Source organism: Alligator sinensis, unplaced genomic scaffold (genome assembly GCF_000455745.1).
Source record: "Alligator sinensis unplaced genomic scaffold, ASM45574v1 scaffold995_1, whole genome shotgun sequence".
Classification (NCBI taxonomy): domain Eukaryota; kingdom Metazoa; phylum Chordata; order Crocodylia; family Alligatoridae; genus Alligator; species Alligator sinensis.
The window spans coordinates 185374-196397 of record NW_005842960.1 but is presented as its reverse complement, the minus strand read 5'-3'; the positions used below and the strand labels follow the sequence as shown (position 1 = coordinate 196397).

General features: G+C 46.0%; 1 protein-coding gene across 1 annotated transcript in view; it reads right to left on the bottom strand.

Moving 5' to 3' along the window:
- Positions 1-11024, bottom strand: part of STAM (signal transducing adaptor molecule) — a 63068-nt gene that overhangs the window by 13419 nt on the left and 38625 nt on the right. Inside the window, exons 9-11 of the mRNA XM_006036381.3 lie at positions 10950-10967; positions 3379-3467; positions 1044-1131 (exon numbers count right to left, since the gene is read on the bottom strand). Of these exons, the coding sequence (XP_006036443.1) occupies positions 1044-1131; positions 3379-3467; positions 10950-10967 (195 nt within the window). The remainder of the gene's footprint in view (positions 1-1043; positions 1132-3378; positions 3468-10949; positions 10968-11024) is intronic.

Below are 11024 nucleotides of genomic sequence, written 5' to 3'. Positions count from 1 at the left end.
GACAAGTGCAGGGTGCTGCACTTGGGCAGTAGTAACCGGCAGCACACTTATAAGATGGGAAACTCCCTTCTTGAGAGCACGGAGGCAGAAAGGGATCTTGGAGTCATCATTGACTCCAAGATGAACATGGACCGACAATGCGAGGTCACGGTCGGCAGGGCTAACTGGACCTTATCATGCATCCACAGGTGCATCTCAAGTAGTGCCAAGGAGATGATCCTCCCCCCTCTATGTGACACTTGTCAGGCCACAGCTGGAGTACTGTGTCCAGTTCTGGGAGCCGCACTTCAAGAGGGATGTGGACAACATTGAGAGGCTCCTGAGGAGGGCCACCCACATGATCCAGGGACAGCAGGGCAGACCCTACAATGAGAGGCTATGGGACCTGAACCTGTTCAGCCTTCACAAGACAAGGCTGAGGGGGGACCTGGTGACCGTTTATAAACTCACTAGGGGGGACCAGAAGGGTTTGGGGGAGACCTTGTTTCCCCTAGCGCCCCCCGGGATAACAAGGAATAACGGCCACAAGTTATTGGAGAGTAGGTTTAGATTAGACATCTGTAGGAACTACTTCACAGTTAGGGCGGCTAGGATCTGGAACCAACTTCCAAGGGAAGTGGTGCTGGCTCCTACCCTGGGGGTCTTTAAGAAGAGGCTTGATGCCTACCAGGCTGGGGTCATTTGAGCCCAGTTTTGCTCCTGCCCAGGCAGGGGGTCGGACTTGAAGATCTACAAGGTCCCTTCCGACCCTACTTCTATGATTCTATGACATTTACCATGCTGCCCAACATTGGAATGTAGATGGGTGGGAGATGAGTCTCTGAACTATAAGGAGTGAGAACATGACTCCCTCCAAGTGAAGGATAAGGGATACATTCTTAATATTCTGATCTCTTGGATGAGAGGGAAGAAGGGCATTTTAATATAAGTACAATTCCAGATGCTATCAGTGAAAAGATTTCAACCCCAGATAAACATGTGCTCACTAAAAGAGCAAATCCATGCAACTATACACTAGAAAAAGAACACAATTTTTTTCTTACTTTCAAGATGAAGTAGCTCTGGGAGGTCTGGCTGATCATCAGTTGGATCTGCACTTTGTAACATCTGTAAAAGTTGGTCCATTTTATCCTACCATGAAAGCAAGGGCATTAGCTAGAGAAAAAGAGTTACCTGCCCTTATACCAGATTTATAAAGATTAATATAATGCAATATTCCTTCTTCTCATTCCCCCAATTGACACCTATGCCCAAAATGTGCCTTTATATAAAAATTTCAATCACTAATAATGGTTATTACTGCAGCAGTATGTACCAACCACATATGTTATCCAATTAAAAAATCCGTAACAAGCAGAAGAGCAGGAAAACTGTTTCCCTATGAATATTTAGAGTTTATGCTTGCTTCAAAAGATTATCACTTGCCTTACAGAATTTTAATATGCAAAGCACATATGCATGTTATTGAAAGAAAGAAAAAGAAATGAAAAGAGAAAAAGGCAACAAAATAATCAAATTGGTATTCATAAAAAGTGAAGTGTAGCCTACAAGTCTTCCAATGAAAAAACATTCCTTAGAATTTTGTTTTGAGAGAGTAGTTTCTGGTTCATTCTACCTCAGTTACATATGCAATGCTACCACCTAGTGGAATAAATTTGAAAGTATCTGAACAATGCACACAAGCTGCTTACAGTTGTTAAAAAAATGGCACTTTACTTTGAAGTCAATACACTCCACGCTGTGCCCAGTGCATGCCCAAAGAGGCAGCGCATTATTTGGACCCGGCTCCCCAACATCTGTATAGATCGGGCGCTTTAGTGGAGCTTTTTTGGTGCTTTTATCTAATACCTGATTGAATCATCTTTAGAAAAAGAGTTCCAAAATGCCCTGCTGGAGCACCTGAATCTACAAAGACACTGAGAAGCCGAGATGAACTACTATGCTACTGCTTCTTGTAAAGCATCTTTTTTATTTTTTTTTGGAGGGGCGGGGGAAGAGAAGGGGGTTAATGGTTGAACTCCAAGTGCTTGCATATAATGTTCTGTGATTAACTGATTTTGGATGCAATCTTTTATACAGGCACTCAGAAAAGGAGGCAGCTGAGCACAAATGTCTTTAAAAAATTCACATAAATTACATAGAATTTTAGATGAATATCAAAAGTTAGAATAAGAGTTTAGATAAGTGACACTCTTCAGTATGATTCTGAAATCAAAAGGGAAATTTTTAACTTGAATATATTTCACCCCCCTAACAGCTCCCCCACCCCCCCCAAACATAGGGAAGGGAAAAACAAAAGAGTTAAAAATAACTTTGGGCTGCTGTCCCTTTAAGGCTTTTCTCCTCGTGGGCAAAAGGCACATGCTATCATGATGAAGGCTGGCCATATACATTTTCAGTGTGTTAGCCTGCATCAGCTGTGCTTTTCCACTGAGTTCAACCTAGGAGCACAGGGGGTTCACTGGAGAGAAAGTATTAAGGATGACAGTACAGGCAGATGTCACTTATTAAGTTAGGGGAGAAATGACAACTGATTTTAAGGTGCCCCACTTCATTTGATCTTAGCAGGTGGTAGGACCCTAGTAGAGAAGGGGGTGTTTCAGGAGAAAAAGACAGAATAGGGAATTTTCAAGAGCAAAGATATTTCTGAGCAACATAAAGGGAAGAGAGACATAGGAAAGATCTGGGCGTGTTGCAGAACAACATAGGTGGACTGAAATAGGGTCTGAATTCTGGAGGTAGCTTAGAACGGAAATCAAGGTAGAAGGATTCAAGGGAAGGAAACAGAGGCATTTTTCAGAGAACAAGACAGAGGAGAGTGATTGCAAAAGACAACCAAGATGGGCACCTGCAAGCAACATGGGGGAAATAAAGGAGAATCTGAGAAACTAAGTCATCACTTCATGCTCAGTTGGTATTTTGTTAGGAAGCAGTGTTGAACCTTCTCTTATTCAGTTTCATAGAAACTTATGAGAAATCTAAGCAAGACACTGTTCCATATCTTGTTGGGAGGAGGTATCAAGTGGGGTTCCCCAGAGGTCCTAGGTCCGGTATCGTTTAACATCTTCATTAGTGATTTGGAAGGGATTGAGCACGTAGAGCAATTTGAAGATGACACCAAGTTGGGTGCTGTTGCAGACACACTGGAGAGTAGAGCTAGGACTCAAAATAACCTGGATAGACTGGAGAAATGGTCCTCAAACTAATCAGAGCAAGCGCAAGTATATGTGCATGAGAGTACAAGTACAAACCTATTTCCCTCCGAAATCTAGTTGTTTGATATTATTTTGAAATGGCTTTGGCCCTCAGGCTCAAAAGGTTGCACTTAATTGGTTTAAACATATCAAATGCTAAAATCAGTATTTTTATGATACTTACTTCATCAATATAAACTGGTTCAGGTTCAGGTTCTATTGTCTCTACTTGAACTTCATCACTAAATTGTACTGTTTTCTTCTCAGCTTTCACTGCAAAGCACAGACATGTTTATAAAAGAAACCATTAATTGCACACAAGTAATGTTATGTAAAAATATTCTGTCCATTTAACGTATTTAGGGGTGGACCAATAGTGATTTTAGGGGCCGATACTGATAGCTGATTTTTAAAGAGGCATATTGGCCGATACCAATCCAATTTCTGATATACCCGGAGCTTGAAGAGCTGTGTCCAGCTGGTAAGTCTGTTGTGGTGGAAGACGTGGAGGGTGGGAAGGGCTGTTGGGGGGGAAAATCAAGGCCCCTGTGGTGAGGGAGAAGTGGGGTGCAGCTCTGGTCGCTGTGTGCACCCTGGGAGGGCACCAGGTCATGTGCTCCAGGATCTGCGCAGGGTGGGGCAGGGGGTGGGGCCTGGGCTGCACTTGGGGCAGGCGGCGCCAGCACTAGGATGGGACTACGGGGGGAGGGGGTGTAGTCACCCCAAAGTTTGCTATATACCCACTATAGCCCCCACTCCCAGCACTGCCAATGCCCGCCCCGACTGCAGCCTCAGTCCAAACTCTCCCCCCTGCCCCCATGCCAGGAAGAGCCTGGCATAGCTCCGGTCCCAGTCTGCAGTGGCAGCCCACCCCGCCCAGATCTGGGGCACATGCCCCCACATATCCTCCCGGGGTGCATGCAGTGGCCGGAGCTGCAGCCCCTTTCTGCGCTCCCCAGATGAGCCATGGCTCCATCCCATGCTCCGCCCCACCCGGGCAGCACCTGCTACAGCCCCACTCCCTCCCTCACCGTGGGGTCATTGTTCTGCCTCCCCCCAACCCCCTTTCCTCCCCCCACCATAACCGACTTATCAGCTGCACACAGCTCTCCAAGCTGCCAGGCTATGCTCCTCATTGCCTACGTGCTGCGCTGCAGCTGTGCGCATGCATGGGCCATTTATCAGCCAAATTACTGGCCACATCAGGCCAATTTCCAACAGTCAATTTTCTTTATATCAGTGCTGATCCGATATCGCACTGATATATCAGTGCACCTCTAAACATATTATTTCAAGTTGAAACATGTTTTAATAACATTCTGTAATAAGGTAAGACTGAGGAAAAAATAAAGGTTAACAAATGTTAACACTGTTTTTGTGCAGAAGAAAACAACAGCATCTTTTCGGAAATGATAACCAACATCTTAAGAAAAACGGACAATCCCTTTGGAAACTAGGACACAGGTGCTTCTCAGAAATTTACGCAAGAGTATTTTCAGGAGCCAGAACTTCTTCTTGATGAAAAACAGAAAATATGCTTAGACATGCAGGGAAAATCTGTCAATAACTACCCTCAATATAATAAGCTATATTTTAACATACACGAACTAAAATAATAAAAGAGGTGGCTGATAGGAATACCTATTAAGGTTGTAATATCTTCCATAGTAAGACTGCTCACTTTTCACATATTTGGGCTGGAACTTGTCACAACCCAAAGTTGTGATTTTTGTTTTTGTGTGCGCTTTGGCACCACTGAATTATTTTTCCCGCTAAATTGCAGCTTCTTTGCACGGTGGAGTTTTCTGCTGCAGAGGAAAACCCCAGTGCAAGGGAGAATTTCCCGCCAATTAGTAGCTTTCTTTGCAGGGTGCATTTCTTTGTTGCAGCACAGAAATGCTCGTTGCAAAGAGTTCCTGCCATTTGTATGCTAATTTGAGCCCCATTATTGGCCAGTTCTAAATTATTCACAAGTGGCGGCTAGTGATTGGCTTGCTAGCCGTATAAAAGGCTTGAGTGGTTTCCGCCCAAGTTGGAGGACTCCACGAACACCAGGAGGAGGAGACTTCACGCTGTGTGAAGACCTCTAAGCGCTGCGGAGCCTAACAGACCCACGACGTATCCCTCTTCCCTGCGCGCACAAGGACCCACGGAGCCTAGCAAACTTCGTGTGAGTTTATTCAGAGCTCTTTTGTACGAGTACTTTCTTCGGTTGGCACAACGGGCTCGCGGTTTAGAGCCTCCAACCGGATGGGCTAGAAGAGTGTTCACGGGAAGGAACTCTAGTTCACCTCTCATCTTTTCTATCTGCAACTGTAACTCAAGCAAGTTTTCCTGCCTGCACCGCGACCATCTTTGGTGTAATAAACAATCTTTAAATCAACCACTACGCCTCTGTGACTAATTCTAGCCCGTGCATGCCTTGCCGCCGCACGGTTTCCTCTGACCCCGCGTGCCCGGGCTGCTGGCCACAGCCCGTGTGCGCAAAGACGGGTCCGCATATCGCTCCCAGCTCGCACATGGCGACATGGATGGGATCGGGAGGCGGCCCGCACAGAACTCAGCTGGGCTGTCAAACATAATGGGCAGGAAGTTACAGGGCCCTTGCAGATTGCTACTTGATATATATTCCAGGTTCATCTTCCAGGAAGATCGGGAGGTTTGAAAGGAGAGCCAACAGGAAAGGGACATTATCATTGGTAATCCCTCGTAGTCAAGGATAACTGTCTTCCATGATTCTCTTATCTGTGGGTCTGAAGATGGGTGACTAAGACTATCCAGGATCGACAGATTCTGTTGCAGCTTGGGCACATTTCCATGCAGGGTAGGTGACTCTGGGTTCTTGATTCAGTCAGCAATACGCTATTTCTGCTGCTCCTGTTTTTCTGTCTCCTGTTGTCATTATGAGGTTTCAAAGACTAAGATCCTTGTAGCAGACTTTTCTTCTACTTGGGGTGGTTCTGGGCAACAGTCCCCCATGAGTTTATGTGGATGTTGGATTTTTTCAAGTTGGCCTTGAGGATGTCCTTGAGGTGCTTTCTCTGTCCTCCTTTTGAGTATACACCTTGACCGAGGCTAGCAGAATAAAACTTGCTTTGGGAGCCTGAGTCAAACACACCCAGATGACCAGGCCAGCCCAGCAAAAAGCTGATGTTGCATAATCAATCATCGCCTCAATGCTTGTGATGTTTGCTTGATGGGGGACAGTAATATTTGTGTGTCCATCTTGCCACTGAATTAGAAGGGTATTCAGCAGGCAGCCTTGATGGTACTTCTCTGGCAGCTTGAGGCATCTCTTGTACGCTGTCCACCTCAGCTCCATACAGGAAGCTGCCAAGGGACCATGATTGCTTGACAAGCTATGAGCTTGGTTTCGGATCTGACGTTGTGATCTTCAAATACCCATTTCTTCAGGCATCCTCAAGCTGCATTTGCACATTTGAGGTGATGTTGGATTTCTTCATTGATGTCAGCCAACTGCGAAATGCCTTCCGAGGTACAGGGAATACTAATTCCCAGAGGGGTGTGGGTGGGGCAGCCTACTGCTGCAGGCTGTAACCAGGGCTGCAGTGGGCTCTTCCCAGCATGTTGGGGGGGAGCAGGAATTGGGACCGGAGCTGTGCTCGGGGCAGGCAGCAATGGCACTGGGAGGGAGGCTATAGGGGGGCTACAGCAAATTTTGAGGTGGCTACAGCTCATCCCATAGCTCCCTCCCAGTGATACCACTGCCAGCCCCAAGCATAGCCCAGGACAGCACCCCACCCTCCCCCAGAAGAGCCCAGCGCCAGCCCCAGCCTGCCCCCGCTGTCCCATGCCCTCCTGGGGTGTGCACAGCAGCTGGAGCTGCTCCCCATTCTCCTCGGGCCCCCCCCCGGACAAGCCACGGTTCCATCCAGTGGCTCACTGTGCCCCAGCTATACCAGCCCCTGCCACACTAGTCCTTCACTGCAGGGCCTTTGATTCCCACCCCATAACACCCCTTCCACCACAACAGACTTACCAGCTGGACACAACTCTTCAAGCTCCCAGGAGCATCAGAAATTGAATCAGTATCAGCTGATAGCCTTCCTTAAAAAATCGGCTATTCTCCAGAGTCTCACAGTTAATCTGAATTAATAATCAGACCCCAGCTCCACTAAGATCTTGTTGACAGAGGACCATAGTCTTCTGAATGTTAAGTGTCAGTCCCATTTTCCTGTATGCCTCAGTAAAGATGACAATTGCCTGAAGGTCTGCTTCTGAGCAAGCACACACTATAGCACCATCAGCCTACTGGATCAATTTGATGACTGAGGTCAGGATGGTCTTGGTTTTGGCTTAGAATCAGCTGACATTAAACAGCTTACCATCCATTTGGTAGTTTAGCTCCACCCTGACTGGAAGCTTGTTTGTGATCAGATGTAGCACTGTGGCAAAGAATATCGAGAAGAGTGTTGGAGCAAAGACACAGCCTTGCTTAACTCCTGTCTTAACTTCAAAAGATCTGTAATAGATCCATTATCAAGAATCACTACTCACATACCATTATGGAGCAAGCGAAGAACGATGATGAATTTCAGTGGGCACCCGTACTTCAGAAGGATCCTCTGAAGCACTTTTCGGTTGACAGAGTTGAAGGCTTCTGTGAGGTCAAAGGCGGCCATGTAGAGAGGTTTGTTGTTCCCAAAATTTTTCCTGCAGCTGGTGAGCACTGAAGATTTATGTCAGTTGTGTCGCTTGATGCCCTAGATCTACACTGAGATTCCAGAAGCAGCTCTTCAACAAGTGGAAGGACACTATTCAGGAGGGTTCTCACAATAATCTTTCCTGTCCTGAACAGCAAGGCAATCCCTGCATAAATCAGACTGGTCTCCTTTCTTGAAGATTATCACAATCATGGCATCCCCGAAGCTGTCTGGGGATTTTCTCATCATTCCAGATCCTTAGGATAGAGGAATAAGGGCACGGAGCTGTGATGTGAGCTCCTCTCCCGCCTACTTGAAGAATTTGGTGGGCATTTCATCAGCTCCAGGTGCTTTGCCATTCTTCACCTGCTTGATGGCTTTCCTTGCCTCGTCAAAAGTTGGAGGGATTCTGAGATAATCTCTGACTGGGTATTGAGGAATGGAGTTGAGAACGCTCTCATCAGCAGCAGTCGTTCAACTAAAAAGATCTTCAAAATGCTTCTTCCAGCGGGCACTGATGGCTCCCCTTTCCTTGATCAGGTCTTCTCCATCCTTAGGTCTCAAGGGGGATGGTCCTTGAGTGCTTATTGAGATGCCAAAGTAGTGAAATAAGGTGCACCTGCATGGATGCCTATGTGGTAACCAGTGTTCGTTCTCTTTTTAAATCATTAGAATCTGATTAGTTTATACAGTTATTCAGTGTATAACAAAGATGCAGTTACATCTCTTACTCTACCATACTTCGGACATATAACACCTATGTATGCACTTTCCCTCTGCCAGCCAATCTGATCTGCCAGCTGACAATGATTAAAAGATCTCTAGTTATACTCACTGCATCATTTCTTTAAGCTGAAGAAGTGCTGTGTGCAGCAAATGAAGGACAAAGCCAAAACTGCATGCAGTTGGAGCCTGGCCACCCTGGCCACTTGTAATGCTGCTGTCAACAAATATTTACTAAACCCACGAGCCTCATTAGACCAGCAGTAGAGGGCACATAAAGGGTATACCAACCTATTATTCTCATCGGTTATTGTTAGCCCAAATGGTGGTACTCAACATTTAAAATGAGGCCAATCACTGTAACAGCCAGAACCAGAGGGATTAATAAGCAATAAATATAATATATGCTTCTTGGAGGCATTTGGTATTTTGCCTAAACAGGTAATATTAGTTAATATAAAGCCTGTAAGTTTGTAAACCGCAAATGTAACTTGTCTGTCATAAGTTTAACCAAAATGATAAATTAACTGTTCGTGGAACTGACTGGGCCCCACAGGCAAAGCTGTAGCTGTGAGATTAGCTGACCTAACCGTTTCTGCTCAGGGTTCAACTTTAGCAATAAAAAACTGGATCCAACTGCCTGGCACACCCAAGACATTCCAAGAAAGCACGTCCCAAGAAAGCATATTCAAATGAAACCTAAAAGGGGTTGGGGCTTAGGCGGAGCAATGTCAATTTCAAACCTAAAGGTGCTGCATCAATTTGCTTATTGGATAAACCCGAGTTTGGGTAGTAACCTTTTATGATAATTTTTAACAACTTTCAATCCCATTGGGTAACAGCTATAGAGTAACATTGTGAGTGGCTCTAAAGCCAACAGATTAACATAAGACTAGGTATATAAAGTGCACGCATCAGGTGACCAGCAGGAAGAAGGGAACAGAACGGTCACTGCTGTTCTATGCCCGGACCCCGGACTGCCAGTGCGAGTGAGGATCGGATCCTGATCAAGGGATCTTCCCCGGTAACCTCCGACAGCTTCAATCGGGGATGCCTGACTTCGCTGGAATCACTTGACACGTACCTGGCATCGAGGGACTATCGATAAGTTGCCAACCCATGTCTATCTATTGTTTTGAACAGCCCAGTGGCTAATACCCTCGCAGTGCCCAGTTGGCCTGCGACAGAATTGATCTATCTGTTGTTATTATTTACTATTAGCTCTTTAATACTGCATTATCTGCTTATCACATTTATCTTTCTGTTAACTGTAGTGTGTGTGTAAGCTATAATACACACACTACAGTGCCTTTACTTCACTCCTAACTTTGCCTCCTCGATCCAAAACTGAATTAAACAGCCCAGTTGGCCTGTGATAAAACTGATACACTCACAGTGCCCAGCTAGCCTGTGACAAATCACTAAAATCAGACATGGGTCACAGTCCAGGAGAGAGATGAGGGCTATACCCTCTTCCTCCCTGCTTCCACACACAGTGAATTAAGCAGCAGGGGAAAAGACAGGATAGGTGGCGGCAGCATTCACCCTCTTGACCCAAACCACATGGACAGTGGCTCTAGCCAGAGCCTGTGCTGACAGCCAGCTGAGCTCAGAGAGATCACTGTTCATAGGGAGCTCTGACAGGAACTATGCTGGCAAGATCATGCCAATGACAGGCTGTACACATGGGTTTTGTGAGTTGCATCCAGCCTTCAGGCCATAGGTTTATCCGAAAATTGGGTTTGTTTGTTTTTTTTTAATCTGAGAAAACCAGGGTCCCCACTGCTGAGACATGTTAGCTGTCGATATTATGAGACAGGACTAAGTTAGGTGGGTTATTTTCCCAGTTTAAAAAATATCCCAGGGAATTAATACACAAGGAATAACGTTAAAAGAACTTAACACCATAAATCAAGTACTCAGTTTAAGAAACACCACTCAGTACTGCATATGCAACCTTCATCCTGCCCCATCATGCATAATTTATTAAGCAAACATTTAAATATCTGATTATAAACTTTTCTCTCTCATAGGCCCCTTACTTCAAGTGTACGGTCAACAGGCTAGATGCAGCCTATGGAATTATTCCATCTAGCCCACTGAACTAATGGAAGCTGGAGCGTGGGGGCAGGGGGAAGGCCATGGCCTGCTACAGAATTTGGATTTGGACATGGCTGTCTGCTGCAGGGACCTAGCAAGGGATGTGCAGATACAGACTTCATTTGTCCTGTGTCTGACAGAACCTGCTGTCACTCTGGCCCCCTACCATTGGACCCACTTCAGATGCTACTGACCCTGCAGATCCAGCCTGGAAAGAGTTCTGGGGCAGGTTGACAGGTGTACATGTGCAGTATGTGGCACAGCAGACCCATCTCTGGCGCCACAGAAAGCACGCGCCACACATGCAGGCGTTTGCTGTGCTGTTAATCTGCAGCTGTGGGGG